The following is a 17,910-nucleotide window of genomic DNA, read 5'->3' on the forward strand; positions in this document are numbered from 1 at the left end:
GAAACCGATACAGAGCAAAACTATTTTGGTCAGCTGGCCCTCAATTATAGAAAAAGGAGAAGTACAATCTCTTCTGCAAAATGGGCTATGTAAATTAAGGCATTCACAAGAATCACAAATCCCAGTAAGAGACTACTTTTTTCTTGTCTTTCACTGAGCCTATGCAAGTTCTGCTAACAATGATAGGGAGTGAAGGTTATATCACCTTGACTGATGGATGCCTATGGGCTTTTTTGTGTTTTAAAAGAGTACTACATATGTTGCAGCAATGAAATGATTCTTAGTTCCTCCATCTTTTTTTTTATCCATGCAATGATCCAATGTATTGTTTGGCTGTGAAAAGAATTTGGGTGACCACAAATCAAACCTGAGCCAGCAATAGAACATAGAATAATAAAGTTGGAAGGGACATTGGAGGTCTTCTAATCTAACCCCCTGCTGAATAGTTGCCCAGTGTCTTTTTGAAATCCTCCAGTGATGGAGCACTCATAAATTCTGAAGGAAAGCTATTCCATTGATTGATTGCTCTCACAGTTAGGTATTTTCTCCTTAGTTCTAGGTTGCTTCTCTCCTTGGTTAGTTTCCATCCATTGTTCCTTATCCTGCCCTCTTGTGCTTTGGAAAATAGTTTGACCCCCTAGTATTTGTTAGAGCCTCTCAAATATTGGAACACTACTATCATGCCTCCCCTAGTCCTTCTTTTCATTAGACTAGTCATACCCAATTTATGTAATCATTCTTTGTATGCTTTAGCCTTCAGCCCCCTAATTATTCTTGTTTTTCTTCTCTGCGATGTGATGCAGTTGCTGAAAAGGTAGATGCTATCTCAGGCTGCCTTTAGAGGAGAGGAGAGTTCATATCACAAGAAGCCATTGTACCAACTTGGGACAATGCTCTGACTCTGTTTGCAATGCTGTGTCTATGTCTGGTCATCTTTAATTTATAGGAAAGATGACTGAAGGGAGATGTGATGTGAACATCTTCAATTCTCTGAAGGACTGTCAAACAGAAGTCAGAATAGACTTACTTTCTATTGTCCCAGAGAGTAGGACCATCAGAATGGGTTGTAAGTGCAAGGAAGAACATTCAGGCTAGATATCAAGAAATCTCTTTACTAGAGGTCTTTAAAACAAGCTCTATATGGTCATTGGTCAGAGATGCTCTAGAAAATCCTGCACTGAACAGGAAGCTGGTCTAGATGACTTTTATGATGCCGTCCAATATTGTAATTCTATGATCCCCTGACCCTGACCACAGAATGGTCAGATGATTATACAATTTTATGTGGTTGGTTGATAATTGTAAAAAAGGGAGTAAGAGAAAGAAAAAGACAGGACCATGTTAAAGTTTTTTAAAAAGAGAAAAAAAAATCTACTGGGAAGTGAAAAGATAACATTTTTTTTCTTCCCATCATCTTTCATTTAACGTTGGTCCCTCCCCTCAAATTCACTAAACTGAATAATATTTAATACAGGACTAGTCTGAATAAAGACCCAGCCTGTTTAGAAATGACTTCCCATTACTTTGACAAAGATCATCTGAGGGAAGCAATTGGTATGGTAACTCCAGAGGAACATATTGTTCTCCAGAAGGTCATTCTAGAGAAACAGACCATGAATGATGTTCTCTTTAACTCCATTCTTGCAGGCCTGGGGTGCTGAAGGAGCCCAAGGTAATGGGAGCATTCTCATTCTTCGTTTTCTTCTTCACCCTCTTGGGTCTGGCTAGACAGGTGAGTTCCCTCCAGTTCCCACTTTAATTCAGCTTGTGAAAGCTGCTTTTTTGGTTGTTGTTGTTCAGTGCTCTCCATGTCTCATAAGCTTAGGGCTGGGTGACAATACAGAGCCTGCCCCATTTCTCATCTGTAACAGAGAGGAACTTCCTGGTCGGACCAACACATGTACAGGATTGTCACATAAGCTTTGGGTTGGATGACAAACCTATACTTGCGGTGGTCCGACCAGGAAGTTCTCCTCTATTACAGAGGAGAAGGGGGACAGGCTCTGTATTGCACTCACGAAATGCACCTTGAGGAAGTTGGTTTGGGTGAAATTGCAAGGCAAATTTCCCATCACTCTTTCAAAGTCAGCTCTTCACATCCTGCCATCCTTTCCTTTTTTGTGGTTTGAGGCTTTGAAAATCTTTACTAATGCTTGCCCACCAGCATTTGAAACACTGTTTTACAGGTATGTGGTTAAAGTGGCTGTGTGTTTTACAGGAATCTGGCTACAGGAATTTTCATGCAGATCGTAGCTGATAGAACTTGATAGAAAAAAATGTTCCAGATATAATCATGTGTAATAACTGGTTTATCAAAATACAAAGTTCTTAAAATGGTTTTTCCTGAACCTAGTCTGGTTCATTATTCGAAAAAGGCATAATTCAACCCCCCTGTTTTTTTCTTTGTAATCACTTTACTACTTAATAAAAACTGCAAATTCACCATATTGTATGCCACATTCGCAGTACATGTCACATTGATACAACCTTATCTTGTGATAGGGAGGTTACTTCATGTCAGGGCTGTTGGAGGGTGTGAATTATCAGTGGGTCAGGGGTGAGTCATCAGCGAGAGGTTGGTGAGGGGTCTTGTGAAGGGGAGATTACATCAGGTCATGGTCATTGAAAGGTAAACTGCTGAGGTGGGGAAGAGGGGGCTTGCGTGGGTTGGTGCTGTCTCCTGTTGGATGTGTGATTGATTTGGATTCTGAGGGGTTTATAGGCTGGTTGTAGATCATTGTGTCTGTTGATGGAATTGCTCGTGGAGTGCTAGGGTTCAATGAACTCATGAGTGTGGCAGTTTAGTGGTTGAGTGGTCTAGTGGTTAAAGCACCAGGCTAGAAACAGAGTCTGTGAGTTTAAATCTCACTTTGGCCATGAAAGCCATGGATGACCTTGGGCCAGTCACTCTCTCTCAGCCCAACTCACCTCACAAGGTTGTTGTGGGAAAAATAAGACAAGGAAAGTATATCAGCTATGTTTGCTGACTTGAATCATTTATAACAGTAATAAAGGCAGGATATAAATTAAATAAGTGAATAAATTAGAAAAATAAGCCTCAAAAAGAGGTAGAAGAGAATTGGAGAAAAAAATGTTTGATGAAGTGGTTTTTTTCCCCTATGCCAAAAGCTGGGAGGGCAAAATAATAATAATAAAATATTTGTATACTGGGCTTCACATATTCAGAGCCTCATAGATTTATACTAAACTTTATATACTGTATGTAGCTGATATAAATATTATACAAAGGATGCTACATTTTCCCCTGTGTTTGAAATATTGGGAAGCACTTATATTTTTCTATTAAGAGTTATAGTAGTTTCATGGGACTCATTTGATCACTGCAAGCAGACTTTCTATGGAGAGTCTCAATCCTTGCTTCTTTTTTTCAATGACCTGAGATTACTTATGGTCCTGGGGAGGGGGGATATATGGTTTAAATCTCTACTTTCCAGGAGTGTGGGGTGTACGAGCACTTTCTGATAAGTTAAGAATTGTTGGATAATGCTTATTATGTATTCAGTTAAAAAAACCACCAAGACCATTCCTGCTAATACTGACAGGGCAAGTCACTACTATATAAAAATCAGAGCAAACCCCACATCCTTCTAGTACTGATGATGTTACCTAGCTTGGTAATGAAATGTCTGCAAGAAAACCACCAAGCTCAGAGAGCACCAAGGATCCAAAAGTTCAACCTTGAGTTACAAATATTGCTATGTATTCAATGCTTTACAAAAACAAAAAAAAAGTCCTCACTGTAAAATTGAATCTTCTTTTTCTCAGAATGAGTATTACTGCCGCTTAGATTTTCTCTGGAAGAAGAAGTTCAAAAAAGAACGTGAAGAGATTGAAACCATGGAGAATCTCAACCGGGTCCTGCTGGAAAATGTTCTCCCAGCTGATGTAGCTCAGCAATTCATTCGTCAGAACCGGCGCAATACGGTGAGCCTTGGAAGTTAATATCTCACTAGTGATACCAGAGAGAAAGAGAGAGAGAGGTGAAGGTGGGCAGGAAACTAGTCCACCTAAGAGTTGGCTGCTAAGGTTTGGACCTTGAATTGGGTTGCAGAAACAAAACAGGTTACAGGTCCCATCATTTATGGAGCTACATTTGGCTGGGCCTTTTCTGTTGTGGCATCCACATTCTAGAATCTTCTTCCCCAGAGATGAGGGTGGCCTCATCACTCCTGAGCTTTGACGGGCCCTCAAGACCTGGTTATGCTGGCAGGCCTAGAGACATCAGGGAACAGATGAACTCATGATGTGGCTCCATTAATATTAACCTCCTGTCTATTAGTCTCTTTTTCCTGTTTTAGTTCTGCTTTTATAGTTTTTAATGCTCTTAATAATGACTACATCATGATTTTAGATACTTTATTTGTTAAATTTATTTCCTGCCCATCCTGTATCAAAACAACTCTGGGTGGCTTAAAGCATTAAAACATTAATAATTTAATTTTTAGAAAAAAATGGAAATCGGAATCAAAATAAATTTATCATTAAAAGATGGGGAGGGAGGAGACAGGATGCATTGGAGGGAGGTAGGATTGCCTCTTAATTGTTTGTAATAATTGTCGTGATTGTTTTGTAATTGTTTATAACAATTGTTTTATTTAATTATTTTATGGGATTGTTGTATGCTGCCCAGAATCACTTTCCATGAAATGGGCAGCCATATAAATTTGGTTATGAAATAAAATAAAATGATAATAAAATAATAGAAAACTTGTTGGTATGCTGCTGTGCATCATTTTTCTTACCTGAGTTGGCTTCTTGGATTTCTAGGCTGCCATGACAGTCATGAGATTGTTCCAGAACATCACCACCCAATGCATATTAAAAGGCATGCTCTCAATTTATTTTTGGGTAGGACAACTATATCCAAAAATTTGGACCTTTTGTAGCTGTGTTGCAATGGTTAAGTTACCGTTCCTGATCTTCTAGGAAGGGCCTGGAAGTTGAAGATGTATGTATGTATGTATGCATGTATTGTGTTTCCCCCAAAATAAGACTGGGTATTATTATTATTATTATTATTATTATTATTATTATTATTATTATTATTATTATTATTATTATTATTATTATTATTATTATTATTATTATTATTATTATTATCTCTAGAAGAGGCACCAGGTCTTATTTTCAGGGGAGTGTCTTTTATACTCACCTCCGGCACCGACAGCCCTGCCCAGCCAATCCACTTCTTGTGCAGCTGCATTCCAGCCTTCATTTTGCAGTCAGGCCTTTCTGGAAGGCCACTGCAGCCGAGTACCGAAGTATGGATTCAATCCATAGCTCGGTTCTCGCTGCATAGGTCTTCCAGAACCGAGCTATGGATTGAATCCATAGCTCAGTTCTCGGCTGCAATGACCTTCTGGAAAGGCCTGTGACTGAGAAATGCAGGCCTGGCTACAGAAGAAGCCTCAGAAGAAGTGGGCCAATGTGGAGAAACCAGGCTGCAAGATAAGTGAATGCGGTGCACATGGAGCTGCTCCACACTCCCACCCCCGCCCTAGCTTTTTTAGGTGTGTGCCTCACCCCAAAACTAGGGCTTATTTTGGGGGAAAGGGGTTATATTAGGCCCACCCTGGAAAATCAAGCAAGGCTTTATTTTCGGGATAGGCCTTACTTTTGGGGAAACACGGTATGTATGTATGCATGCATGTATATATGCATGTATGTATTGAATTTATTTGCCCATCCATCTCCATACAAAATGAATCTGGAATAATTCCAACTTAATCCTTTCCTGGCCCTCTGTTTGTAGGCAGTAGAGTTTAAATATCTTTGGTGTGGGATTTTAAGGGTTGTGATTGCAGAATTTGGATGACCTTTTTTCTTCTTTCTTCTTTTCTCCCAGCAGGATCTCTATCACCAATCTTATGATTGTGTCTGTGTTCTCTTTGCTTCGATCCCGGACTTCAAGGAATTTTATTCTGAATCCAATGTCAACCATGAAGGGCTTGAATGCCTCCGGCTGCTGAACGAGATCATTGCTGACTTTGATGAGGTAGGGGGAAATAGAGGTGTTTGTGTGTGCATGTATGCATGTTTGTGTGCATGCACATATATCTTTTCATTCTTCTCTCTCTGTGTGGATGTATGTGCATGCATACTCACACACATGCAACTAAATATATACGCTTGCAGAATTTTTTAACTGCTTTCCAATTGTTCTCACCTGTTCGTACTTGTAATACAGATAAATGGAGAGAGAAAGTGAGATAGATTTATGAACAAGCAAAAGAATGTGCTTATTTCATTTCATCTGCCAACAGAAATCCCTGTCAATTATATTTTTACTCCAGTTCATATAAAAGCTGTCCAAACAGTTTATAGTTAATATGTTCTCTCTTCCTTACATTGGCCTCTTCCTTTCTTAAGACACAGAAGTCATCATAATCAGAGTTAATCATACATAAAGAAAAACTATGCTTAGGTGTGCCATAATCTAATCAAAGCCAATAGGTGTCATGAACGGCTTTGTTTATTTCTAGAAAATAGAACATATGAATAAATAAATAATTCATACATAAGGGATCAAATATTAGCCAATCACAGCCAGCAGCCAATAATTATTGAAAGTACAGTGTACCACCTCTTGAGTCATCAAGGGTTACAGTTAACATCTGGGAGGAACTGAGGGCCCAGAGCTTTTTGGAGCTACATCATTTATGGACCAGTCTGGAGTTTGAATGGAGAGATTTTTAGAGGATGGACAGGAATTTTCTTTTACTGTGATATTTCTTGTTTTGGACTTAAACTATATTTTTCAACTGTTTCCTACCACAAAATAGTGGAAACTGTGTCCCAGCAGTAATGGTCAAGGAGGTTCTAAAGATCTCAAAAATATGGCTTTTACTTCCAAATTAAAATAATAAGATGTAGGATAGTGATAGGATTTAAGGCTTCTATCATCTGGAAGAAGGTTAGCACAACACTAGGTTAGCAAGGAAAAATATTCCATAAGGTTATACTATTCTGATTAGTATCAAATGAATGGGGTAAGCTCAGGTAAATTCAGAATGGAAAAAAAAAGATGGCGATAGAAATGAACTAGAAATTAAAGATGGCCAAATGGTACATTAAGAAAACTGGTATAGTATAGGTTTTTCTTCAACTGAACTGCTTCAAATTGAAACTGAAAATGACAGATTGTTATTATCTTTCATTTGCCATACTGTTTGTAGAAAGCTAGTATTACCGTGGCTGAGATCTAGTTGAATAATCCCTACAATTGTTCGAATTGTAATTTGTGGAGTCCTTGGTGCTCTCTGAGTTTGGTGGTTTTCTTGCAAATGTTTCATTCCCAAGCTAGGTAACCTCATCAGTGTTAGAACGGAGTAGGTTTTTGTTACAATAAATTGTATAATATTTATTATAGGGAATTGTAATTTCATTCTCAGAATTGTAAGAGACCTCCCATGCTTGAAGATAAGATCTGCCTGATTGGATCACTATCATACTTCAGACTTGTGTTACAAATTCCCTGAGTGCATCTGACTAAATACCTTTCAGAGTAAAATGCTAAGCTAAATAAATGATTGATGTGCAAAAATGTCTTAGCTTTTGAATTATCGGAATAAACAATTTCCTGTCTTTCTTTTCATAGCTCCTTCTGAAACCCAAGTTCAGTGGGGTTGAGAAGATCAAAACCATTGGCAGCACTTACATGGCAGCTACTGGCTTAAATGTGGCAGCTGGACAAGATAACCAACAGGTGATATTTTCATTCAAGATGATTTTACTCGTCCTGAATCTTAGCAGTGGGATTTAATGTTCTGCTTCCATATTAGCTTCTTTAAGGCTTATTAGTTACCTCTTTTTTTTGTTTGAGAATATAGGAGTTTTTTAAAATTTTGGAATGGTTCTGTAATTTTGCTCTTCAGGATCCTGGGACATATGTTTGAAAGTATATATGGATATGAATGGAATGGGTGTGATAAGTAATCTGTAGAGGACACAGGGAATGACCTTGAGGAACAAGAGAAAGAACCTCTCCCAAAGCAAGGATTAGATAAGAGGTGGCTGAGTCCAGAGCAGGAATGTAGCATCAGTAAACATCTCAGACTGGTTCCTCCCTACGTTCACATGAAGAACATGGAAATAAAGCAAGAGAGGGGAGAAGCTAATTCAAATTTGCAAGCTTCTGTCACTGTAGCATTACAAGAAAAGCAGTATGGGTAGTCCTTGACTTACAACCATTTGTTTAGCAACCATTCAAAGTTACAATGGCACTGAGAAAAATGACTTAAGAGCAGTCCCCACACTTACAACCATCACAGCATCCCCGCGGTCATGTGATCAAAATGGGGGTGCTTGCCAACTGACATATATTTACGATGAATGCAGGATTCTGACAAAGTCAATGGGTAAACATGGATTCACTTAATGACTGTGTCATTCACCTAATAATTGCAATAATTTGCTTAACAACATTGGCAAAAAAGGTTGCAAACTCACTTGTAAAAGGTGTGACTCCCTTGACAAGCCATTGCTTAGCAATGGAAATTCTAGTCCCACTTGTGGTCTTAAGTTAGAACTAACTGTACGGACCTACATAGCATTGGTTTCCTAGTCTGATCTAACTTGAAAGGCTCACTTTGTCTTTGCAGTAGGAAAATAAGGGGTGGGGAGAAACATCTTTATTATTTTTGTTACTTTATCAACCCTAAGCCACTTTCCTCTTAATATTTACCTGTCTGGATCTTTGTCCTTGTTATTTTACATTCTCTGTCCATTGACTTGTGTTGATACATCAATCTACATGAATAATTTGTGCAGGATACTGAGCGGAGCTACACCCACCTGGGAACCATGGTGGAGTTTGCCATGGCTTTGGTAGCCAAGTTGGACATTATCAACAAACATTCATTCAATACTTTCAAACTCCGCGTCGGTGAGTAATGGTAAACAGCATAAACTAAGAAAATTCCTCTCTGAAACATACTTTGGCTGTGGTTTCATGATACGATGAATGTAGAACTAACATTTTTAGAGATAAGGGGAAGTAGGGGCACAAACAGTGGTGGGATTCAGCCAGCAGAACTGGTAGCTAATTTTTTGTTGCCCAGGCCCAGAATGGACTTCCGGAAGCGGTATATACTGTACACAGAGAACCAGTTGTTCACATATTTGAATCCCACCACTGGGCACAAATCTAATTATTTTTTTCTCCTGGAGCTGAGCTATGAAAAATGTTGGCACTGTCCTACAAGTGTGCTCTCAAGTTCAGCTTATGGTCACTCGCTCACACCCTCGCAGCCCTGGAAAATTGCCACACTCAAATCGCTTTCAAGTCAACACTGAGGCACAAACGTTTCTTTAAAATGCACTGAGACCCAGTGAATTTAAAATAACAGCAAACTTTTACTCATTAGGAAGTATATTTATTTCCTCTTACACACGCACACACACTCTCAGCCACACTTATCCAACATCTGCCAGACACTAGCCAAAGTGATGGAAGCTGCCAGGTCTGGCATCCAAAAATGACTCAAAGAGTGGGCGGGCTTCAGGACCCCTTGTATCCTGCCCCCCCCAGTTCTTGCTTTGTTGGTGGGGTGAGGCTTCTCATGCAGACTCCTTTATTCGTAAGACTTGGGGAGGGGTTTCCCATATGCTCAGCTCCAACTTTTGTCCTTTTGATTCCTTAATGATTTGCATCTTTTACCTGAGTGTGGTTTTCCTGCCTTTTGTCCACCCTACCTATGTCCCTTCACCACTTTTAGGTATAGTGGCTTCAGCCTAGTCTCACAGCACTTCCTCAAACATCCAACTGGCTTTTGAATTTTTAGCATGAAAACTTTTTTTAAAAAAAATTCTTACGTTACAATTGAATGAATAATGTTTTAAAATTTCACATGGTGCTGTGGGGGAACTTCTTCCTCAAAGCTTAGAAAAGGCACAAAGGCCAAAGACACTTGGATCAGTGTTTGGATTGTTGGTGTACAGACACTTTATGAAATGAAGTAATGAAGGAGATAGCAACAAGAAATTGAGAAGGGAATTGATTACCATGTTTTCCTGAAAATAAGACTGGGTCTTATATTTATTTTTGCTCCAAAAGACCCATTAGTTCCCACCTACCTGCGCCTCACGGGCTTTGCAGCCCCAGAATGCATTGGCCAAGAGGCCAGTGGGCTGTGGCTGTTGCCGGACACCATTGGCCCTCATGCACTCGCTGCCTCCTATGCGCATGCCAACAGTGTCTAGAATTCTTCAGTTCACATATGGTACCTTTATCTGTGGTCCAAAGGCACCCGTTTGGGTACAGTATGTACAAATAATTATAATTTATATTATCACTTATTTTAAGTATTAATGTCAATAATATTATTTCTTTATATTTAATTATATATTAATATTATTATTTTAAAATTTCATCCATCCATTGTGTATTGTAACAGACCTCTGGCTGACGATCCTAACTGGGCTTTATTTTTGGGTTAGGGTTGATAGTACGAGTGTTTTGAAAAATCATGCTAGGGCTTATTTTCCAGTTGGGTCTTATTTTCAGGTAGGAAGAACTTGTATGAACTTTTGACCTACCACTACTTGGATCCTTGCTTAATTCAATCAATGGCCACTATTAAACTGTGGAAACTTTTCCAGGTATAAATCACGGACCAGTTGTGGCCGGGGTCATTGGAGCTCAAAAACCCCAATATGATATTTGGGGAAACACTGTGAATGTAGCCAGTCGAATGGAGAGTACAGGAGTTCTGGGGAAGATACAGGTAGGTACAAAACCTTTCTGTGTGGTCTCCTTTCTGTGTTTTGGATCCTAGGACTCCTGATTCTATGTTTGCAACCTTTCAAGAGATTTAGATGAAATAAACCTAAAAAGAAGGCAACTGGAGTTGGTAGTTGCTGAAACGAACATCTACCATGGTTTTTCTTCATAATAACAATATGGACTTCTTTTGTTCCTGTAATTCATGAATCAAATAATGGAGATGAAGACCTGCATATGTTTTTCCCCAAAGACATCTGGCTGAACTCTGCTGGAGACAGGCTTCCAGGCTACTGAAAATGTCTACCTCTGTCATGTGAAATAGTGATAGGAAATGATCTTGTTCTTCTTATCCCAAATCTACTATCTCTGTTGTTCTATTTATTTATTTATTTTTATTTATTTTATTAGACTTATATACCGCCCTTCTCCCGTAGGACTCATGGCGGTTCACAAGGTTTTTAAAAACAATACAGCAAATTACAAAAAATTAAAAACAGTTAAAATGATTACATTAACCTTGAAATAAAAACCCCAATTAAAATATAATTGAAACCCCAGTTAATACTCTCAGTCCAGGCCAGAAAGCTCAAAGAGCCAGGTCTTCAGGTCCCAGCGGAATGAGCGAAGGTCAGGGGCAGTCCTAAGCTCTACAGGCAGCTGGTTCCAAAGGGCCGGCGCACCCACAGAGAAGGCCCTCCCCCTGGGTATTGTCCACCGGCAATCTTTTACCGGTGGTACCCTGAGAAGACCCTCCCTGTGGGAGCGCACAGGACGAAGGGAGCTTGATGCCGGCAGCAGGTGTTCCCTCAGATATCCCGGACCCAAGCCATTTAGGGCTTTATAGGTCATCACCAGCACCTTGTTTTGTTTAGTAAAATGTGATGGAAGTGTATATATATATATATATATATATATATATATATATATATATATATATATATACTGTATACCCATTAATTTATTTTTGTGGATTTCCTGGTGCTCTCTGAACTTGCTTGCTTGCAGATGTTTCATTACCCAACTAAGTTAACATTAGTACCTCACTCAAAGAGAGTCAGATACTTCAGAGTTCAACACTAAGTTATCAATATTCTGTTCTGTTGGACCTTACTTTTTTGGATACAGCTTCTTGTGGCTTACACAGACCATTCTCTTAGATATGCATTTTTGTGGATTTTTCCCCAAAACATCTCTGGAAAAAAATCATCTTTTGGGAACCTTCATCCCCAAGACATTTTTATCTGGTATATGGCTTTCCCCCACAGTACATATTTTAATGTAGTTTTGTGCAATATGTGGCTATTTTTGTAGGATATTTTCCCCTCTTTCATTTTATTTATTTATGAATCAAATTTATATGGCTGCCCCTTTCACAGAAAGAAATTCTGGATGGTGTACAATGCAGTTGAATTTTTGGCTCAAGGTTTTTGAGCTGAATGCCAATAGATTCCAGGAATGTTATGCATATTCACATTGTGACTGATTGCATCAAGGTCGACCACATTATTAGAGTACGAGAGAAAATAATCTGTGCCTTATGAAGAGTCACACACCCACTTGGAACCACATCTCAAGCATCAGAGTAATCTGGCCTGTTTCCTGGCCTTGCTTGTGGCCTTCTTTAATGTTCTGGAGAATAACCTAGATCAGGACTCTCCAAAATTAGCAACTTCAAGACTTGTAGACTTCATCTCTTAGAATTCCTCTCTGCTGGCTAGGGAATTTTGGGAGTTGAAGTCCACAAGTCTTAAAGTTGCCAAGTTTGGAGGCCCCTGACCTAGACTCACTGTACTCAAGGGGGACATGTGAATGGACTAAAGGACATGATTGCAAATTATAGAGGATATGCAAAGAAAATACCACAAAATGGTCCACTTTTCGATTCAGATGAGAAAAATGTTGTTGGGAAAGTACCCCCTCCCCCCAAAAAACCAGACGCATCTTCTGCAGAATCGATGTGTGCCTAGTTTCCTGTCTTCTACAAGAAAATAATAAAAAAAGACTTCGTCTGAAATGCATTTCCCCTTCATGAATTACTGCCTTGTTGTGGTGAAGGGGCATGCGTAATTCAATGAAGCTATGGGCTATGCCGTGCAGGGCCACCCAAGACAGACAGGTCATAGCAGAGAGTTCTGACAAAACATGATCCACTGGAGAAGGAAATGGCAACCCACTCCAGTATCTTTGCCATGAAAACCCTATGGACAGTACCAAAAGGCAAAATGATATGACGCTGGAAGGTGAGCCCCTCAGGTCGAAAGGCGTCCAATATGCTACCGGGGAAGAGCAGAGGGCTAGTACTAGTAGCGCCAGAAAGAATGAAGCGACTGGGCCAAAGCCAAAAGGACGCTCAGCTGTGGATGTGTCTGGTGGTGAAAGGAAAGTCCGATGCTGTAAAGATTTTTTCTCCATAGGAACCTGGAATGTAAGATCCATGAATCAAGGCAAGCTATGTCGCGGAATAATTAACATTCCGACCAGAGGAGGATGGACCGTGGTTCATTTGCATGGTGAATATCAAAGAAAGAAAATCTGAGGCATATTCTATTGTAAAACTTTTAATAAGAAAAGAAAAGACCTAAACTGACTACATTCTCTCATCAGGCAGAAGAGAAAAGTAAGAAGTAACTATGAGAAACTTTTTCTAGGCATGCGCACAAAACAGTCTAAAACCATAACATAGCTGGACATATGAGATTCACTATGGTTACATGATAAGATAATAACAGAGGTGCAGAGAGCGGAGGAAAAAATGTACAGACAGAAACGAGCCGCTGACAAAATTTAAAAAAACGGCAGTGACAAGCTGGACGTGGTCAAACGAGATGGCAAGACTGAACATCAACATCTTAGGAATCAGCGAAATAAAATGGACAGGAATGGGTGAATTTAATTCAGATGCCCATCAGGTATACTACTGCAGGCAAGAATCCCTCAGAAGAAATGGAGTAGCCTTCATAGTCAATAAAAGAGTAGGAAAAACAATACTGGGATACAATCCCCAAAATGACAGATTGATCTCAGTTCGAATCCAAGGCAAACCATTCAATATCGCAGTAGTCCAAGTCTATGCCCCAACCACCAGTGCTGAAGAGGATGAAATTGACTGGTTCTATGAAGCCCTACAGCACCTTATAGAACTAACACCAAAAATGATGTCCTTATCATCATGGGGGATTGGAATGCTAAAGTAGGAAGCCAAAAGATAACCGGAATGACAGGAAAGTTTGGCCTTGAAGTACAAAATGAAGCAGGGCACAGGCTGATAGAATTTTGTTAAGAGAATACGATGGTCATAGCAAACACGATTTTCCAACAACCCAAGAGACGGCTCTACATATGGACATCACCAGACGGTCAACACAGAAATCAGATTGACTATGTGCTCTGCAGCCAAAGATGGAGAAGCTCTATACAGTCAGTAAAAACAAGACCAGGAGCTGACTGTGGCCCAGACCACGAGCTTCTCGTTGCAAAGTTTAGGCTTAAACTGAAGAAAGTAGGGAAAAGTACTAGGCCACTCAGGTATGAATTAAATCATATCCCTGTTGAATATACAGTAGAGATGACAAATAGATTTAAGGAATTAGATCTGATAGACAGAATGTCTGAAGAACTATGGACAGAGGAAGCAACTATTTCACTTATGGCTCTCGGTCTAATAATTACTTACGCCATTCTACCCCACCAAAATAAATCAATTTAATTTCTACATTAGTTTTACTTGCTTAATCTGGTTGAAACCAACCTGACCAAGAGAACAGATAGCTTGCTGAGCCCACTTTCATTTTTCTATTTTGGCACTACATTTGAAAGTCTATGGAGATTCTCAGTCATCTGGGTCATGATTGTCCCAAAGATGCTTTTTTCCAAAAGGTAACGAAACTTTCTTGTTGTTTTTTTTGTTGAAAACATTTTGCTTCTCATCCAAGAAGCGAAATGTTTTCAAAGGGAAAAAAATCACAAGAAAATCTTTGGGACTTCAGTTTACACTTTTGACATCTTCTTGGGCCGAATAAAATCCAAACTATCTTCTCCCATGAATAAAAAGCTATGCCATTCATTTGGGAAAGGTATAGTAATAAATAAGTTAAAATTGGTGAATGAAAGAAGACAAAAATAGCTGTAGCTGTATCTGAAAAGGTTAAATCATGGCAACTGGACCAAAGTTTATTAAACGGAAATATTTCATTAGTCATCCAAGTAACTTCTTCAGTCAAAATGAAAAATTTAAATTAGGCAGAGAGTCATTGGGATATACTAATTCTTTCCATACCAACTGTTGGGGTTTCTACCCAAAATAGCAATAGCTGATTGGTGCTTCTTTTGGAGCCTGGTGCTGATCCTGGCACTTCCGCTGAGCCCTGACAGCCCTGCAACTCCAGCCATCTCTTGGTCAGGCTTGTGTGGTGCTGCCACTGGTTCAGCTCATTCCCCTCCCCCGTTACCACTTTTCTAGGATGGTCGCGTACCACCTGCCAGGTACCAATGTATCACAGATGGTACCCGTACCACTGGTTGAAAAGCCCTGACTTAGACTTATATACTGCTTCACAGTGCTTTACAGCCCTCTCTAAGCAGCTTACAGAATCAGCATATTGCCCCCAACAATCTGGGTCCTCATTTTATTCACCTCAGAAGGTTGGAAAGCTTCATAAACCTTGAGCTGGTAAGAACTGAACTGCTGAACTGCTGGCAGCTGGCAGTCAGCCAAAGTAGCCTGCAGTACTGCATTCTAACCACTGCGCCACCACGGTTCATGAATTCCAAATGTAAACGAAGACTCAATCGTCTAGCTGTAGCTATATCGACCATCTTTACATTCTCCTTCTTTCTTCTTCTAGGTCACAGAAGAGACAGCTAAAGCTTTGGAGACATTAGGCTACACTTGCTCCCTTCGTGGGGTTATCAAGGTCAAAGGCAAAGGTGAACTAAGAACTTACTTTGTCTGTACAGAAACCGCTCGTTCTTGCTCCCAAGCACCGATGTTGAGCTAAACTTGTGGAATGAAACTGAGACTCATGAGGGTTGGAATTCTCAGTGAATTCCTCCTGGTACTTGGGGGGGGCGCACCAAGTGGCTTTTAACAGACCTTTCTGGTTCTGTCAGAAGAAGCACTTACCATGAGAATTGGGAGAAATTCTAAGGAGGTCCCATTTCATCGTGTATGAGAAAACCTCTAGCTCCGTCACCACAGCAAACCCTTATTTAATTGTAACTGCAAGTGAGCAGAAGTGATCCACTAAGAACATTTGGAGATCTTCTTGAGAAGACAAGTTAGAACTTTCTCCTGATCCGAAGAAAGAAAGCTGCAATTCTTCAGTCAACTTGGATCCTCCTTTGAGGATCTTCAGTGTTTTATATGTTTACTAATCTCCAGTGCTTGATGATGACTTGTTCACAACCTTCTTTCAATCTGGTCTGTACTGATATTACCACAACCATCATGTCCAGAAGACTTTTAAGCTCAAACAAAATTGAGGATTGGCTTCATAGAGCATCTGAAGATGGAGAGCAAGAGATTGATGATGTTATGGGTTGTGCTGATATTTCTCAACAGGCAGGACACATTTAGAGTTAAGATAATTGGAGAATGAGGGCAGTAGAGAAGTCATTGTATTGGTATTATTGGGGTGTTTTCTAGTTGCATAGAGCTGGTTGAGTATTGACTCAAATATATCTGATGGAAGAAGATTAAGTTGGCAACAGAAATTGCTACCATTTCCTGCCATTCTTTCTAGGTCAACTTCCTGCTTGGTGACCCAGCAACACTTCTTTCTTTTGTGGTTTGTGTGTTTTGCAATGCTGGCATATGTTTGCCTGGCCAAGTTTAAAAGCAGGTTCATGTGGTTAAAGGAGCTGAACAACTAAGGGGATCTCCTCACTACCTTTCTTTCTTTCTTTCTTTCTTTCTTTCTTTCTTTCTTTCTTTCTTTCTTTCTTTCTTTCTTTCTTTCTTTCTTTCTTTCTTTCTTTCTTTCTTTCTTTCTTTCCTCCCCCTGCCTCCTCCTCCTCCTCCTCCTCCTTTCTCTCTGTCTCTCTCTTTTCAGTCACTTCACTCATTGAACTCAATGTAAATGTGTTTTAAACTTTACAAAAAAGATGAGCTTACGGCATGGAGATTTAATTTCTCAACTGTGGTTTTAAAGCAGGAATGGAAAATCCATGACCTTCCAGAGGCTAATCTACAACTTCCAGCATCCCTTAGCTAATGATGAAAGGAAAATCTGGGAGAAGCATTGTCAGACAGTTGAAGGGTGCGACATTCAATACTTCCTACCTTTCTTCCCTTAAAGTACTGTATTTAATAAGTTAAGTCCATTCTGAGGATAAAAAACCTGTTCCTGTCACATTGCTAAGTTCATGATTTGCTTTGGTGTTGCCCTGAATACTTAGGGAGTAGCGTCTCCCTGAAATCTCCTTAGCTGAGATTTCCAGTAATTTACAATGAGTAAATGCAAAATCTTAGTTGAAATATATTGTAAGGTTTCCAGGAAATGTGTCATCCAGTGTCTTTTGGTGATGTAAAAGCAGGCCTTGCCAGAAGAAATGTCTCACTATTCTAGTTCTGTGTGCCTCTCTCTCTCTCTCTCTCTCTCTCTCTCTCTCTCTCTCTCTCTCTCTCTCTCTCTCTCTCTCTCTCTCTCTCTCTCTCTCTCTCTGTGTGTGTGTGTGTGTGTGTGTGTGTAAGAAGACTCCCCTTTACAACCAAAGCTGGCATATTTAAATTGTTGGAAAAATAAACAGTGTTATCTATTTTATTTGTACATCTTAAGTCACCAAGGACTTATTTGGTTGGTTTTGTGTTGCCACTTTTCTTGTTAACATTTACAGGGTTGCAGACCTTTATCCTTGGAATTGCGATTCTTGGCCAGTTTTTTTTTAATCATTTATTGGAGGGAGTATAAAACCTTTGTTTTACCAGAAAAAGAAAAAAAAGAACCCTTAAATGCTGCCTTAAAGTGATACAAATGAGTTTTACGAGAACCTGAAGAGTGCCAAATGCAGTATTTTATTTATTTAGAAAATTTATATAGCTGCCTACTCTCTCACCGTGACTTTAGGCAGCTTACAAGCAATAAAAATACAGTATAGAAAATAAAAATAAAACAACCCTCTCCCACCCACTACTCACCTACCCCCAGCTTTAACACACAGTCAAATGA

General features: G+C 39.6%; 1 protein-coding gene across 1 annotated transcript in view; it reads left to right on the top strand.

Moving 5' to 3' along the window:
- LOC308676020 (adenylate cyclase type 4-like) overlaps positions 1–17,360 on the top strand; it is a gene marked incomplete at its 5' end in the record, with an annotated part of 47,268 nt that extends 29,908 nt beyond the window's left edge. The window contains 7 exons of the mRNA XM_081341723.1: positions 1,648–1,732; positions 3,787–3,945; positions 5,870–6,016; positions 7,619–7,726; positions 8,791–8,905; positions 10,621–10,745; positions 15,589–17,360. Coding sequence (XP_081197849.1) covers positions 1,648–1,732; positions 3,787–3,945; positions 5,870–6,016; positions 7,619–7,726; positions 8,791–8,905; positions 10,621–10,745; positions 15,589–15,741 — 892 coding nt within the window. The 3' untranslated portion in view covers positions 15,742–17,360. The remainder of the gene's footprint in view (positions 1–1,647; positions 1,733–3,786; positions 3,946–5,869; positions 6,017–7,618; positions 7,727–8,790; positions 8,906–10,620; positions 10,746–15,588) is intronic.
- Positions 17,361–17,910: the final 550 nt, after the last annotated feature.

The sequence above is a fragment of the Vipera berus genome, assembly GCF_964194415.1.
Source record: "Vipera berus genome assembly, chromosome: W".
In the NCBI taxonomy this organism is placed as follows: Eukaryota; Metazoa; Chordata; class Lepidosauria; order Squamata; family Viperidae; genus Vipera; species Vipera berus.